The sequence below is a fragment of the Nesoenas mayeri genome (genome assembly GCF_963082525.1).
Source record: "Nesoenas mayeri genome assembly, chromosome: 3".
Classification (NCBI taxonomy): domain Eukaryota; kingdom Metazoa; phylum Chordata; class Aves; order Columbiformes; family Columbidae; genus Nesoenas; species Nesoenas mayeri.
The window spans coordinates 81,454,889-81,472,458 of record NC_137544.1 but is presented as its reverse complement, the minus strand read 5'-3'; the positions used below and the strand labels follow the sequence as shown (position 1 = coordinate 81,472,458).

The 17,570-nt window shown below is 36.8% G+C and overlaps 1 protein-coding gene across 1 annotated transcript in view; it reads right to left on the bottom strand.

Moving 5' to 3' along the window:
• The window catches only part of WDR64 (WD repeat domain 64), a gene marked incomplete at both ends in the record, with an annotated part of 61,814 nt that overhangs the window by 14,207 nt on the left and 30,037 nt on the right, over positions 1-17,570 (bottom strand). The window contains 8 exons of the mRNA XM_080341453.1: positions 1,941-2,034; positions 3,771-3,863; positions 5,168-5,298; positions 6,187-6,360; positions 8,164-8,333; positions 9,629-9,752; positions 11,654-11,802; positions 13,921-14,047. Of these exons, the coding sequence (XP_080197579.1) occupies positions 1,941-2,034; positions 3,771-3,863; positions 5,168-5,298; positions 6,187-6,360; positions 8,164-8,333; positions 9,629-9,752; positions 11,654-11,802; positions 13,921-14,047 (1,062 nt within the window). The remainder of the gene's footprint in view (positions 1-1,940; positions 2,035-3,770; positions 3,864-5,167; positions 5,299-6,186; positions 6,361-8,163; positions 8,334-9,628; positions 9,753-11,653; positions 11,803-13,920; positions 14,048-17,570) is intronic.

The window sequence follows — 17,570 nt, the reverse complement described above, 5'->3', positions numbered from 1 at the left end:
TATACCATTTCAATAATTCATTGCTTGAATATTTATGTGGAAGAGAAGGACATATAGTTCGCATTCCCAAATTCTGCAAGGTTTTCAGAATCATGTCTATTTAGAAGAAAAATAAACAGCTGTTGAGTCATTGAATGTCCTGCATCCTGGCCTGGATTTTGGGAAATAACTGCAAATCAGGAGGGAACAAGAGACATTGGGGTGTGTCATCCACATACCAACGGTATCCAAATTATTTTAAACACAGTTTGCCAGACAAACTGAAAAACTCATTTGCTATATTATCTGGGCAGAAGTCATGGATCAACAGCAAAGAGAATGAAAAACATATTTCCATACCTGTTGCTATTTCATCATGTTTTGCATTTTTCTAAAAGTAAGGAATAAAATGTAACAGAATTAGATAATGGAACTTGGGTGTAACTACAGAACAGTTCTCCAACTGAAATTACTTTAAGAACTTGTTTTTGTAATTGAAGGATTCAGATATTCCACCAATTTCCATTCAATCTGGGGCAGCACTGAGTGAAAACAAGAAACATTTAATCAGAAGATATTTGAAGTCACAGATAAACAAATCACAAATGAAATTGATAGGAATTTAGAAGTATGCTAAAGGTAAATTTGACTGAATGGCATTAATTTCTTAGGAAAAGCAAAGTCAATCACTTACAGTCATGTGAATATAACCTAGATCTCTCACTTGGAGAGTTTAATTCAGAACATGCATGTAGCCTTGTTATTGTCTTGAGCAAAGATGAACAAAGTGCATAAATAGCAATAACATTTACACGTCTGCATCTTCAGTATGAGAATTGTCAGTCTGTCATTTGTGCCTTACTCTATTTGTCCAGGAAGGTGGTAGATGCCCCGTCCCTCGAGACATTCAAGGCCAGGCTGGATGGGGCTCTGAGCAACCTGATGTAGTTGAAGATGCTCCTGCTCATTGTGGGGGGTTTGGACTAGATGCGCTTTGAAGGTCCCTTCCAACCCAAACTATTCTATAATTCTATATAGGCTTCTGAGGATCCCCAAGGCTGACAGTAATAGGTATACTGGTCTCAAAAATTGTCAAGTCAAATAAGGCAGGAAAAACTATTCAGCCATGAGTGTTTGATGTGTTTTAGAAGAGGACAAGCCACTTCAATCTCATCCTACCTATTGATCTATAAGGCTTGATGTGTTTGGCTTCTGAAGATCTTTTTAATAGCTGAAAATGAGTGTCCATTTCGTTATTTTAATAACTACATAGCACAAGATATTGTATACTTTATTTTGTGGATGACAGGCCTGTGCCTACTTGGGAATCTATGAAAGCTCCATGCTCTGCTGAAACAATATGCTGTAAAGAATCTAAGAGGTAGTGGGATTTTACTGTTTTTGCCCACTTGCTATTTGTTGCTCTGCAGATATGGCATGATCTTCTCATATAAAAGGACAAAAAGTGTCACAACAATCATAATCCCATCCTTAGCAAAAATACAGATTGAGACATTGGCATCTTGATGGTAAATTAAAAAAAACCAAACAAACCATACTGTTATTTGAAATAATGTATCCAAGAAAGTGTGGCTGCAATACAGATGTGGTTCTACTTTTATTTAAGTACTTCATAATTTGTTTGTTTTATGTTCCCCTTTGAGTTCTTCTACATCCCTATTTGAAGGTCAGAATTGTTAGTGATGAGCATCTGGCATACACTTTGATAGTCAGCTATTCCATGTATCACAGAGCCAGCTGCTTGGCAGAATGTATTCTTAACTCCCCCCCTTATTCAGCTTAGGTGAAAAAGGTTCATTTCTCTGTAATTCTTGATATTTAGCTTTGTGCATGGCTTTATGGAGGGAATTTAGTAAGCAACAGGATTCTAAAACCAAAACTAAAATGAAAATAGAAATGTATTTTGAATGCTACCAAACTGATGAAGCCACTATACCTACCCGACGTTGGCTCAAAGAACTGCCCCTGTGCTCCGAAACAATGCTGATACCGCGCCTCCCAGTAGCAGTAAGAGAGAGCAGGGAACTACTTCTCCTGTGTGAAAGAAATTATTGAAGATCACTCACATTCTTGAAGATACTGTTTGCTATCTGGAAATCAACATAATCCAGTGTAATAAAGCATAATAAAATAGTGCCTGAATTGATTAGATTGGTTAGACAAAGGGTGGTTGGTGCTTTAGAAATTTATCCAATAACTAGGCCATATTTGCATATTACATAGCCAACCTCTCCTGTCGGGAGTTTTGAGCAAATTAAATCCACAGTAAATGCAATTTAACACTGGTGTTCATTCTCAAGAAGTGAAGGGGAAAAATTCAGTGCATGCCAATAGCTTGTTCCCTTTCATTTTACATGGTACTTTGCTCTGCAAGTAGTTTTCAACTAATTATGGAAATTTGTTTTCAATCTGTAAAGAAAATTCTCAGAAATGGGATTCTGTGGAAAAAACTCAGGAAAAACTGAGTGGAAGAAATTCAGGAAAAAAATTTGGATGTGGTCTTCAATGTTTGTGTTTCTGAGTCAAGAAAAGTTCTGACTGAGCTAATGAGAAGTTCTCGCCACATAAATTATACCAATGTCAAAGCTGTTGTGTTTTTGACAAGAGTATATTGATAACTGGGGTAATGTAAAAGCCATATAGGAAGAATACAGATGGGATAGCCCACTTAAATTTGGACAAGTGGCTGTGACTTTGTAGTTTTTCAGTGCTTGATTTTACAAACTTGACAGCATTCTGGAACATTGTGTGCATGTATATGATCACAGTCAAATTCATCCAGGTACCTCCTCAGTACATACAAAAAATCCTAAGCCTCCACGATTCAAAGTCATTGTAGAATCCTTCTGATTAAGCATAATCAGAACTTTTCTTGATTTATAAAAAAATTCTATTTGTGAATTGTAATCACCACATTTCTAATTTAGTTAGAGTTTCTTAAAGTAATCATTAAGCTGCGATGTCAAAAAGCAAATTTATGCTCAGTTATGTGGCACTGGTACATTTACAGGTGTAGTAAATATATAAGCTACTTGAAGGTTTTAAAGCAACGTAAGACCATAAACTAACTTTATGATTCAGGAGAGCAAAAAACCTGCCTAAATGCTTAAGATCTTAAAGCTGCATAAGTATTTAAACCATACAGAGTCATTCTGGCTACCATTGCCTTGGCATATCCATTGGAAGTCAAGCACTTCTGAAGTTATGTACAGGTGCAAAGCCTTTCTCTCAAAATGAGCATATTTGGCGAAAATTCTGTTCTCCATCCAACACTACCAAACAATGCCATCTTCTAGCTTAAGATGAAACTTGAGGCTTCACACAATGAGCTTGCCTCTTGCTCTCTTTGCTGAGAATATCTTATAGCTTGAGGATTATATCAGGTTTAAAAATAAAGAAAAAACCTGCTGTCACACAGAGTTATCTCACTGAGATAAGAATCAAAGAAGGTACACTACACAGGAAAATGGATACTTGATAAAAGCTGACTTTTGCTGAATTCTTCAACAGAACTGAAACTTAGGAGATCATTTAGAGGACAAAATGATAGCTTAGTGGAGTGGTAAAAAAAGAACATATAATCTGGATTGATAAGCATTACAGAAGTGTAAGGATAGGAAAACTAATTAAGTGCTTGAACTTGAATTAATTAAATGCAATAAAATATCGACTAAAATCAGCTGTCTTGGACAAACATTACATCAGTTTACTCCAGCAAAATACCAAATGACTGTGCCTGTCTTGAGGGAAGATAAAATGCACCCAGTTACCTGGGAAAGAAAGCACTGCGTACAAGGAATAATATGGCATTGACTCCAGATGCTTGAGGAACTGAATTCTGTCTGTCTTCATTCATTTTAAACCTGAAAATAAAGATATTTGTACAGGATGAATCACATACGTTGCGTATTGTTCCCAGAAAAATTTGCAGACTTTATTTGTAACCTAAAAACTCAAGCATTTTATTTTGCAGAATGCATGTCACCTAAAAGTTTCAGACACAGTTTTTCAGAATCAGTTGATCAGTTATGATGGATTAATGTCACTGAACAGCAGGTACAGAATGTGCCTCTGCCAGGAAAAACAGGGACCTGATGGAATGAAGAACATTTCATTCAGCCAAGTATTTCCTTGAGAATTAGTATTTAAGAGAGAAGTAAAGTAACTTATATTGACATTAACTAGCTAAGTTAATGCTGGAAAAGTACCTTGTTCCTGGCATTCAAATCAGTCATGTGAACTCTGGGTAAAATACTCAAAAAGCATTTATTTTCCTGTCTTCCATGCATCCGCATGAATTGGCTCCCTCATATATGGGGAGGCAAAAGCAAAGGAAGAGACAGAGCAGAATTGCGGGTAAGTTTTGATTATTTCCAATGGTATAGAAAAACTCAGCTCACTTTGTCATAAACATGCTAATTTTACACATGAAGGATGATGTAAAACTATTGGGTAGCATAGTTAAATAATAACTTTGTATGGTCTTAAAAGGCTATGTATTCCATCACCAACACAGAAATACTGCTTTGGTGCCACCCTTAGTCTAACCAGATGTTGTCATTGTTCACTTTCCTGATGTATCAGCTTAATCTGCATGAGAGTATCTGGAATCACCCTATGCTCACATTTTGTCACTTTCTGTAAAAGATTTTTATTCCCAAGCCTCCCAAATGACTTCAGATTTCTCCCTGTTGAATGTGACTTGTAATCTTCTAGGTATAGACAATGATACTGATGCTGATAATGTTGAACTTCTGCCATTATCATGTGAAGCTGCATTATTTCCAGGTGTCCTCCCAAACACAAAACTTCCAAAATAAGAATGTTTCTAAAGCTCAGTAGCAGCCTTGAGACAATGTCAGAGTGACTCACACAGTGGGAGTTTCCGTCAGTGGCAGTGCTCAGTTATTTTAAAACACTATTCTTAATTACATCATCCCTTCCCCAAATGACTCCCTCTCTTGATCACCTCTCCTATCTGCAATGTTAGGACTAGCTAGCAAAGTAATTTGAAGTACGAGGTAGGGGACTCCACATAAATTGCTACTTTAACTCCTGCTTGTCCATCACCCTTTACCATTGGGTATCTTAGAATTTCCACTATGCCATTTGAAAAGTTTGTATGAAATAGTGGAGAACAAAATGCCTCCATGAAAGCAATACTTACATGCATCTCACAAAGGCAGAATCAAAATCCCACAAAATTATTGCACCATTTTCACTTCCTGTAGCTATCAAACTGTATCCTCCTTCTTTTAAAACATCAAAACACTTCTTTTCCACAGAAGGTACAAAATGCTACAAAGAACATTAAAAAAAAATGAGTAAGAGCAATGTGGACACTAGAGAGTGAAATGTTTTAACTGTCATTTTAACAAGATGCCTAAATTGACAGTGCCTACAACAACTGCATATTGAATGGTATAATACTATTGTATTTGAGCTACACAGAAACACCAGAAGGATGCAGAGTGACAGAGTTGGGAGACTCCCTGCTGCAGAGGACAGGGACTTCCATCTGCTGACCTAACCTGTTATCTACAGCACAGTTGCAATTAGACCATGTAAAAACAGCTGTAAGAACTGAAGATTCATCAGACGTAGGCATCTATGGAGACATTCTAGTCAGGTGTAAGGAGTAAGTCACTGAACAGAAATATAATGACCTTTCCATAAACATCATCCAGACCTGTTACGGAGTTAGTGAAATTATACAAAACAAAATGTAAGTCTTCTGAATTAGTCAATTTAAATTGGTCAACAATTGAAACATAAATATGACATCTAATTTTACCAAAGGAATAAGAAGAGAAAATTAAATTACTTTAACACCCAACTTAATCTTTATGTGCCAGTATTACTGAAGGTCAGTCTAGCTATAGTAATGAATGGCATTTCATTTCTAGAAGACTTTATACAAGAACCTCAACTTACTGTTTTGTACAGCAATGTGAAGCACATGTACAGAGCAACTGCAGCGACAACTATGAAATGGATAATTAGGCAGATATAGCCCTTAGAAACAATCACTTTCTCAGGTGATTTTAGACCTTCAGTGTAGTGAAAAGTTTGGAATACTTGTTTGGTTCTTATCCTGTTGCTAAAACATGAAATCCTTGAGGGCAGTGTAAATATTTCCTTTTCCAATATTCTGTAAATGATGTGGAACTTTGAAGAGTTTCTTACCTCTGTATCATTCCTCAGAGAACTGGTATCAGATGGCAGCTCAATATCCGGAAAAAAATGTGTTTGTAAGGTGTCATTTTTCAGTGACAGAGACACAACTGGATTCCGTCGTGGAAACAACATTGCCTCAGGAAGCATCCATGTTACATATAGATGTGTTTGAACTGAGTTACCCTAGTGAAATAACTGACTTAATGAAAGAGGAAGGAAAGAATTTCTCCATTCACAAGATAATTATCAGGAAGCATGTGTTAAAAGGCTGTTTTCTGTGCCAAACTACAAAAACGACTACAAGTATCACCTAGCATATGCCTACACTGCAAACTGAAGTGCCAGCCAGAGATATTCCAGCTCATTTCAAATTATCTGCTCTTATATTAGAAGCTGCCCAGCTGTGGAGTTCAGAGCTTTTGATTTCATTCAGTTTAGCTACTCCCTTAAAGTAAGCTGTCTCTGTAGTTATAGCTGCTTATTTCATCAACATTGCTAGTCTCCAGTTCATATCTATCATACCAGCAAAACTGGTGGTTGTTCCAATTGTGTGAGAAGAAGCCACAATTCAGTCATGGCCCTGAGTCATTGATTCCTCCCCATCATGCCTAGAGGCTACTGGGAGTTACATTTTGGTAAATCTTATGATATTAAGTGTAGCAAACAAGAAATACCTTGGGGAAAGGACTAAAAATTGAGAGATCTATAGTGCATTCCTGCAAAGAATGAACTGGTTTTGGGGTGTTATTCAATTTCATCTTGCTAACTACTATATTCAGAGCCTCTTAAAAAGCTAATAATAACAACCTGTATTTCTCATTATCACTGAAGCATTTGTATAAAAAGTAGTTTTGCAATGATGTGAAATAGTATTAATGTTAGATTCCTAAAGAGCTGGAGGAGATTCAACTTCTCACCAACCTATTTGTCAAGGGATACGTTTACATTACATGAATGATTAAACAATTACAATAATAACACTGGGGGACTACTGGTGTGATGTAGTACTTCTGAAAAATCTGAATATCAAAAGCAAAGTCTGTATAAAACGGCTTTTTATTATCAGGAGGCTCAAAAGTAATAAATTATTTACCAAGATGAGAGCTTGTATGTTTTTTTTTTTTCCCCTATATGTATTATCTGGCTAGTAAAACTTATTTCTTCTCCTCACAACCTTTGTTTCCTTGCACATAGAAGATTTAAAGTACTTTGTCCCAAGCCAAACATTCCAATTAGAGGAAAAAAATTCTACAGAAACATGGTTTCTCTGAGAAATTATTGTGAGCTACAAATACATCCTGTTATTTTTAACCAAAGGGAACACAGAGTAGATTCTTAATATCAACCCAAGCAAATCAATCTGACTTATTACTGTCTTTTTTCTTCTATCAGTTCTTAAGCAGTCTTAATCTAGTAATTTTATTCAAAAAAATAAAAATCCTGTAGCAAAATCTCTGATATTGAAGGGGTTTTTTGCAGGATAAACAGGGCAAACACTGTTTATAATAACAGCAGCAAAATTTTAAAGCTTTTACCTTAAAATCAGGGGTGTCAAATTAATTTTCACCGATGGCCAAATCAGCCTCGTGGTTGCCTTCAAAGGGCTGAATGTAATTTTAGGACTGTATAAATGTAGCTACTCCTACTACTCCCCTTTGAAGGCAACTGTGAGGCTGATGTTGCCCCCAGTGAAAATGAGTTTGACACCTCTGCCTTAAAGGATCTATAACTGCTGAAACCTTGATCACAGACAGAAAAGCAAATGCAAGGAAAGAAATTGTCAGAATGCTGAAAACCAGCAATGGACTAATGAACATATTAACACAGAAAGGCAGAAAATGAATTTTATGACATGCAGAAAGTGGATTGTTCCTGACAGTTTCTAGAAGTTTATCTACTAATTAATGCAAAAGTCCTGGTTTACCTCAAAAATTAGGAGCTACCAAATGAAATTAGAAAACTTTTTAAAAACTGTATTTGAAAAACCTGAATCATTTTCATCTTCCCACTCTTCTCCAAAACAAGAAGCGCATGTTGACTTCTCTTAGCCTTCAGATAAACTATCTTCAGCAGACAATGTTCATCTTTGCAGTGCTGGGCCAAAGGCAAGGCTTTAACTTCCTGCCCATTTTCGAACTCCCAAATTTTCACTGTTCCTACACATGGATGAGAAAGATATACAAAAGGGAATGAACTTTCAACAATAACCTGTTCTTCAAAGTCAGAAACTTGAGTTTGATCAAACCGGGAAAGGAGAAGAATAAAGAAAATCCAGTTGAAGGTTCAGAGCTAGGTCACTGGTCTTTCAAAAGCTGTAACAATGCAAGTGTTTCTTAGGAAAGCACTCTTAGGGACACAAAACTTACTAGAAAACATCTTCACTACTAGCCCCACCAGTTTTTCTTCTTTTTGCATGTCTGTTTTGTGCTGCAGCCCAGGATAAAAGACCACTGCCTATCTTACCACTGCTTCTGGACTAACATCATCAGAGAGCAAGCAAGTCTGGGCAGAAGACTTCAGGTTCTGAGCTATCACAAGAAGCAGAGGGACATGGTTGCTGGACTTATCCCACAGAGCTAGTGGGGAAGGGGAGCTACAGAATTAAGTGAAGCAGTTATTACATAGGACTTCACTTTTGTAAGACTTAGTAGCACTCACCTTCTGTCATGCTTTTAAGATGCATAAAGGGTGCAGTCTCTGCTCCCAAGTATAAAGAAGAAACATTAGCCAGTATGGTGTATGGGAAAGGCTGTCTCCTCTTTATGTGAGGCAGTTTTCATATATGTCATATATTTTGATACTTCCAGTGTGTACTCTTGAACACTTGAATATAAGAAGAATTATTCAGTCGTAAACAGATTACAAAATTATTAAAGTTTGCTGCAGAATTCAGTGTAGTACTTGTGTATTGGAAAGGTCTTGTCACATTACCTAAAAGTGACACAGGCTAAATAACACATGAAAAATTCAGGAAATGTGTAGATATATATATATATGCTAGTGTTCAGTGCCTGAAGACACTACAAAATTGAGCTTAGATGCTATAAAATACAAAAAACTGCTGTTCTCCATCTGCAGCCATTCAGTTACAGATCTATGTCCTAAGTCCTATGAGGAAACACCTTTTCAGACTAAGAGTTTTGAAGATAGTCTTCCAGAAAGCAATAGGTTAGCAAAGTACCAGAGCCCAAGCACCCCAAAATCACCTTTCTATTAGTCACCTATCAAATAAAACCTAACTAAGACATGACACCCCGCCTCCCACCCTTCACTTTTCCCTAGACTGACAGCTGTGCATTCCTTTCTGTACATACTTCATCCCACCTTGGAAGAAAGCCAGAATTAATTCTTCTGTCACTGAGACAGTCAAGACAAAGAGTTCTGTCTGGTCATGTAGTATGTCATTTTAAATAAAAGTAACAAAAATATGGCAATTATTTAATTGCTTTACCATCACATGCCCCAGTAGCAAGATAAACCCCTTTTCTTTCAAAGGCTGCACAGGTCACTTCAATATTCAGCCCATGTGCATCTTCAATCTGATATATTTGATATCCTGTTTCTAGGTCCCAGACCTGAAAAAATAAGATGGTAATTAGTTGTGCTGTAACCTCTAAAACTCATCATGCAATGTGTTCTACTGTAACTGGAGAAAGACAAATACGTCCAAGAGCACACCCTGTGAAATAGGTTCTCAGTTACAAGAGCACACCACCATGTATTTTTACTGAGCTATTAGTGTAATTTCCCTGAAAATGTCCCTCTCTCTGGAGAAGCCACTCTGGCAAGGGGAGACTGTTTAGTATGCTATAAGAAAGATCCTTGTTAAGTCAGAGAGGCTATTGTTAAATATAAGGACTTTTTACAGTGCAAAAGCAAATAAATCTAACTAGAAAGAGTGGTTTGAGCTATACTTTCTATGCTGAATATCAAAATGAGTCTTTTCGTAAACATTTGTTCCAAAAATGTAGGAACAACTATATCTGATGATTATCTAATCCTTTTAGGAATTTAAACAATGCCTTATAATGAACTACCAGTACAAATTTTAGTCACTGTCATGGAATAGCTCAGATTCAACTGGATTTTATGAATTAGCCACTCATTGTCATGTGCACTGTCTGGATCTGATTTTCTGCAGCATCAAGTGCCCCAAACTAACTTGTAATTGTAATGATGTTGCAGCCATCAGGGTCTAAGGAAGGCAGGATTTAGAATAAGAAATAACATATTTACCTACTTTATAAAATGAACAAACTTTTACACAAACAAGCCTTTCTCCACAGGTTTGGCATGCATAACCAGCTGGCCCAGTAGGAGATGCTTCCTCTCCCTACGGATCTTGCCATCTAATCCCATCAACAGTTAATGAAAACTGTAGGTCTTTGGTACCTCTGATGATCATTGTTACACCCTTAATTACATCAGTAAAGATTCATTTTATTAATCTGTAGGTTTTCTGACACTTGGATGACAACTATTTTTTAGTGGTTCAAATGCAAATGATATCGTTAATAGGCAAGTTTAGCCTTTTCATTAATGTTTCAACACAAGTGCTCTTAAGTGATTAAAAGTGTTTACTGGCTATTATATTCAACACTTCTCCCTCACTGTGTGACTTGAAATCCTTAAGGCTCAGAACAGTATGTTCTAGGAAATTATTTGAATGAGAAAATGATCTACAGAAGGTCAGTAAATTTGCTCCAGAACTGCTAGCCAAAGAGAAGCAGATCAGACAAAAGAATAAAAAGCAAACCAGGAAGATGAAAAGTCAGGTTTTATAGTTTAGGTACACTGTATGTGCCAATGAAACTTATTAATTTTAGTGAAGGAATCTTTTTATCTGAGAGAAGTATCTTTTACACAGTCTTATTTTTACAAAGTGACTTTTAAAATGTTTAATACCAGTCCGTACAATGTCTAAAGTACATGCTTATATTCTACTAAGCTGACTGGGACTCAAGCACTTCTTAAACTTTAAAGAGATCCTCATTAGATATGCCTTCTGAAGTGAAGAATAATGTGTAATTGTGCTTGCATGAATTATTGATCTAAGGTAGATTGGATCCATCGTGGCAGTTTACATTTTCCTTTGTAGCTATGAAATGACCAATGGACTTTCACCTCTTTTGCTATACATGCAAGAATCCATTGCAGGAATAGGTGTACTGTATCAAAATACAGCCTAAGGAAATAAAATTGCAACTAAATCACATGCCTCTGAAGCCTTGCTCAATCTGCCTGGTGCTTGCAGTGCAATTATGTTCATGCAGGTCAGGGAGGTACTTTTCTGACAAAAACAATGATGATGAATCCAATAGTTTATTCGTCATGGCTACCACTTCCCTGGAGAATTTGTGCATGAAAATAACCTCAAAACCAACACTTTGAATAATTAACAATAATCACTTATCTAATTGCGCAGAAACTTATTTGTAATAAAAAAACCTGAGACATGGTAACAACTTACACTCACCTTCAGTATTGACTCAGAGCAGATAGTGAGAATTTGGTGAAGAGCCATGTTGTAAATCAGAACATTGATTTTTTTCTCATGTGTCTGTGGCAACTGTCTCCTATCTTGTATCACTTGAGTTAGGGGATAAATGTCAATGACAGTTGAACCTGCACAGGGTGAGAGAAGTGAGAATATATGCATTTTATGTATAATACTGGTTACTTTCCTTAGATATAAAAAGATTTTCCAGAAACCATGGAGTTTGAGACCTTCTGAGGAGGATAAGGAATCTTGTCTGTTTCTTAAGAATATCTATTCTCTAATTCAGAAAACATTCACACATGCTCCCCACAAAGCACCAGTTAAACAATGGCTGAGCATTTCACTGCTTTAAATGACCACCTGCCCACTTTTGATGAGATTGATACCCTGACTCCAAATCATTAGATGTCACAAATCCTCCAGTCCCAGAGTGGGCTGGCATGGAATGGAATGAACCCAAATAAATAAAACTCTAATTGGTAGATATATCACTAAAATAAATTATGGTATTTGCTTTCTTAGAGATAAAGCAGTTCTATCTGCAGGCAACGATGATGTCTTTCCAGTACCTTCCTCTATACAGCATGGCAGGTCTGAATGGTGTTTTCCAGATACCTTCTAGTGCTCTCAGATCAGAAAGTTTACAGAGAGGCAAATGAGGAAGACAAGACAAAAGAAAGGATGAAGTTTTTACCATGCAGGCTCACAAGCCAGACTACACATGCAACCTCCTATTTCATTTCCAGTATTACTACAGTTCTACCAGCAGAGGAGCATCAGTCAGCAGTGAGTGTGCAGCAAAGGACAAACTTGCCTCCTACTTGGCATAAGTCCAGGCATAGAGGCCAGCAGCTTGGAAAAAAGGCACAGGAGGAAAGCTGCAGCAATATTCAAATGAAGCGTGAAGGTGAGCTGTGATTTATGGATGATAGTGAACTAATAACGGAAAATCTCTTCTGTAAAGTCAGGTACATAGCAATGAGAATTAATCTGCCTACATATAGCCTCAGTCTCTTGCCCTCTTCAGGGGAAAGGAGACATTAACTTAGTCTTTTAATGGAATCATTTAGAGAGTCCAGGACCAGATTTTTACAGATATTTAGGCACTGATCCAAGCATTGTTTATAAGGGCAAAGTTACGTCATTTAAATTTGAACTGAATTTCCTATCTGTACTCTTAAAAATCTTTAAAAACTAGACTAATTAATAACCTGGGCATTTTAAAAATAAGACCTAGAAGCTAAAGTTTCTTAATACAATGATTACCAAATGCCTAAATACCTGTAACAATTTGTGGACTCTAGTCCAGTATATATATTTAGGCTACTAAACCAGGTTTATTGGCACAAAGATTCAGCAGAAATTACCAGGTCACTGAAAACAAAGTGTTTCACATTAATCTTCTCATATCTGACAAGCTTTGTGAGCTTTATGCCTTGTTCCTAAACTAAGGACAGAAAAAGCTGTCTCCAAAGACAATTTGTCTGGTATGTCTCTGGCTTCTATAGCCCCAAAACAGGTTCAAAGCTGGTTTTTTTTTTCAGTGATTACATCTCTGGGGCAGAAAAACCCCATCAGTTTCCAGAGTTTCTGCCTTAGATAGAGAAGGCTGGCATCCTTAGTGACACTGCAAAGCTCTGGTCCCTCGGAGGTTCCAAGCTCCCTGCTACGGAGACAGGAAAAAGAGTCCAGAAAACTTGGGATGAGTTCCCACAATATTTCATTTCTGATCAGTTGAACAGTACATCTGTTGACACCACAGATTGTGGGGCTCTCTATAGCTACCGAGTTAAATAAGGAGCTTGAATACGATTCCGAGGTCTCCACAGAGACTGTACTTTGCTGGTTTGATCTCCAAATGGGAGGAGAGTGCTAGAGAAATAGGGGAAGATCAGCAGCTTAGTAGCTTTCAAGAAGTGACACGTCTACAGAACAATATCTGTAGTTGAGGTTTTCTAAGGGAGTCTCACCTTGCTTTCAGAGAAGCCTTTCTCATTTTCTCTGGCTCCTGTTGTTAAGTCCCATGCTGCATACTTTCATGAATATTTTTATATTGAAACTAGCACCATATATAACAAGATCAACTTTAAAATGGTCTTCATGTGCAAATACCCCTACCTCCCAGTATTCTGTTCATATCATATACTTTATTCCTGTGCTCAACTTCATTTATATGTAATTGCAAAGGAAATCACATTCTAGGAGAAGAGGGATGCTCTCATACATCACCTGCAGCAACATACCAGTGATAAGTGTGCCATTATCATTGTCAAATACCATGGCAGAGGCCTCCATCTCTCCAGGACTCCCTTGATTATCATGGAAGACTTGCAGCAGCGAAAGGGTCTGTATATCCCACACCCTAAAAATCTAGAGCGAGAGAGAGGGGAAAAAATCTAGTAATGTATCATTATTGGATTTTCAACTAATTTTTGTTTCTATTACAGTAATATTGGAGCTTCCAATGAAAATCACATTGTTAAGCATTCTGCATTCCAAAGTAAGCAAGACAAATATCAACAGTAACATTATATCCATTTTGCTAAGGATAAAAGACATAGAAAGGCTGAGTTTTGCAATCTTGACCCAACAAGTCCACAGAGGAACCAGATCTCCTGAGAACTCGTTCTACTCCTCAATGGCAAGATGATTTCATTGTGTCAGACTTTCCTGTCATGTACAGGTAAAGACGGATAGTTTAAAAGCTTGTATTTGGATTGGAAAATCAGATGGTTTGCAATAGTACAAAGATAAATTTCAGAGGATTCGAGAAAAAGGAATTCCTGAAATCTTTGACTGACAGCAGATGCAGGAGCAAATCAGGATCACAACATATTGCAGAAGGTTCATTTTGATGCATATGTGGTTCTTGTGCTCTCCATAAGCAAATGCAACCAATCAGTTAGGGTACTATTCCTGTAAGGAGCACTAGATATATTAGATAGATTTGTACTCACTTTCAGCTTCAATGGAAAATACAGCACTTGCTTTAAAATCTAGAACTACTCATCAATAATTGTATAGTAGCAGCACTTATTCATCCTATCTGATCAAAAGCTGTGTTGAACTTCCTGCTAGCCTATGCAAACTGCTCTTAATCCTGCAAGAAATCATTATTTAATTTCTCAGATCCCATAGCTTTTAATGTGGTGTATTTCCCTGAAAGATAATCTTACTATGCTTTCAAAAGCTATTCTGTCATCACATCTGCCTTCAATTCTTATTCAGCTGCCAAAACTGTGGTGAGTTTGAGATAAGTATTTATGCAAGTTATTTATATTCACTCAATTGTGTTATTTAAATGTGGGGCTGTGTTTTCAACAGAGATTTTGACACAAAGACACATGTCAGTACAATGCTCCCATCTCCACTGAAAGTGTTGTGGGTATTGACAAAAGTCATTGAATCTTCGGATGAAATGCTCCATAAAAAGGTAAGTCCATAAAACACATCAGCACAAACTCATGAAATAGTCAACTGAATTTGATAACTGAACTGTGTCTGAGACAGAACTACCAGATGAATCATTCTGCTTCCTGTACTAGAGTCCCTGAAGGTCTTCCTCTCTCAGCTGTTTCTTATTCTTAAATTTGTCACTCAGCTGAGATCTCAGTAGCTTTTTTTAGGTGGTCTTGATGCAGTTAGCCAAATTCTAACTTCATAGTCTTGGCCAGGAGGCATGAAGCATCCAGCCTGCCCTGACTGGGGCTGGGCTGCTGCTTCTCTAAAACAGCAATAATTTTGGGAGATTCAATTATTAAAAAAATAAAAAAAAAAAAATACTAGGAAAAATCCTAGGGAAATTTGTTGCCATTTCTTTGATTCATCCCAGGATCTCCTGTAATGTGCAAACATTTAGGTCAAGGTAGGCCCAAGCCCAAAGGTGTCTGTAGCAGACAGCTTGGGTGCAGTTTCTTTCATGATATTCCTGAAAACCTGCGTAATTCACTCACAGGTAAAAGCAGCTGTGTTGGTACATTAGCTGGCTATTGTGGAAAGACAGTCCAGTAAGCCTCTTGAAACCCTGCTGAGGATCTGTCCATAACAGATGGGCATTGTAACAGAAAAGACAGTGGAATTGGGACATCAAGACTGGAAGTTCATTTTGAAATTATTTGTTTTTCTTTCTGACTGATATATTTGATAGCACAATGACTGGCACCTTAGGAAAACTTAAAAGAGATTAGATAGAACAAAGAACATAGAGCTCTGTTTGCCACTTTCATATAATTTCATAAAAATTTTAAGGACATAAGCTACTTGCTAAGACCATTAACAAGTTATGTCCTAGGAAATGACTTACAGCCAGTCTTGTATCAAAAGTGCTAGAAATTACTACCATCTGATGGGTAACTCAAATTCAGCTCAGTCAGGGTGCTACTGACCTAGAAATGCTGGTGAATGGAAAGATAGAGTAAATTATCATTAAAGAGATTTGATTTGCAAAGTAATTGCTTTTAGTTCATCTTGCCTAACACCAAACTAGAAATCTGACAGGAAGAACTCTGAGGAAAAAACAAGAACATGACATTTGTGAACCTCATAAAGAAAACAGCTACAATAAAATTCACTGCTGAATACTCAGAAAATTCAGCTCTGTAATGTTACTCACCTTTTAATACAAAGTTATTTGAAAACTTGAAACAGATCTGAGAATTACTTTCTCTGCAAATTTGTGTTTAGAGAATTTTAATTCTGCAGAGTACCACTTGTATCTGTCCATTTCATCACATAAAAGCCTTTTTTTTTTTTTTGATATATATAACTACTTCAGGAAAAGCTTTTGTTTTACATCTATGAACAGAGAAAGTAAGTGTTTTCCCAAAAGACACACAGCAAATCATAGTCTGAAACATAATACACAAGTTTTGTCTATTTCAGCTTTTCTCACCACACCCCGTTCCCTTCTTAATTTTGAAATCTATTTATTTTTCAGTTGAACAGAGCATGTGGCCATTATAATTCATAGGCAGTAAAAATGTCCTTAAAAATGCTTTTGCTAGTGAGGAAGACTTCACTTTGTGCCTCTGTTCATGTTACAAAAAGTTCATTGCAATTGCCAGGAATGATTTCTTCCAAGGATACACACTATACAATTAAGAATGAATGTTTGTTATTCTGGATATTATAAAATGTTGAAATATCCCTCTTTTTTTCACTTAAAAGAGGATCTCATCACAGGAAAAACACCATTGCTAAAAACAAACAAACAAACAAATAGAAGACTGTTCACTGTTTGCAAAACAAACGTAAGGGAGACAGTAATGGATAGAAGTCATCCAGGTATAACAGAGACACAGATTTTGAGATTATTGGAATATCCATCATTAACCTGATTTTAAAGGAAGTTACAGAGGATCCAGCAAAATTCTGAAAAGGAATGGAAGAAACAGATACATCAACCGGTGTTTAAACAGATCACCTTTGGCACCAGAGAGAAGTTCACACATGAATGTTTCAGAATTTTAAGTAGAAAGAAAGTTTCTCCTGAATATTTGGTTTGTTTTCAGGAAAACTCAAAGGGAAAAGGCTCTAAAGAACTTCTTACTGGGATTAAATTTTCTCTAAGGCAGTACTTGGTCAGAAGAACCATGTCAATCATATTCCTCTGATAGACTTCTGTTTACATTTGAGGAGTTTACTCAGATGTGCAATTTCTAAAGCGTATAAAAAGAGCTCTAGGGAGAAATAGGCAGAGAGAAGGCTTCAAAAAGGAAATCTGATTGAACAGAAAAAATGATGAAACTGCTTATCCCACTGAAAGTAAGCCAGGAAAAATAGAAAGAAGAATCAGTGGCAGAAGTCAAGAAAGTTAGGGCAATGTTGCAGGTAGATCTCCAAGCTCAGTACTGACACAATCACGATTAGCATGTAGAAACAGCTGCAAGAACTG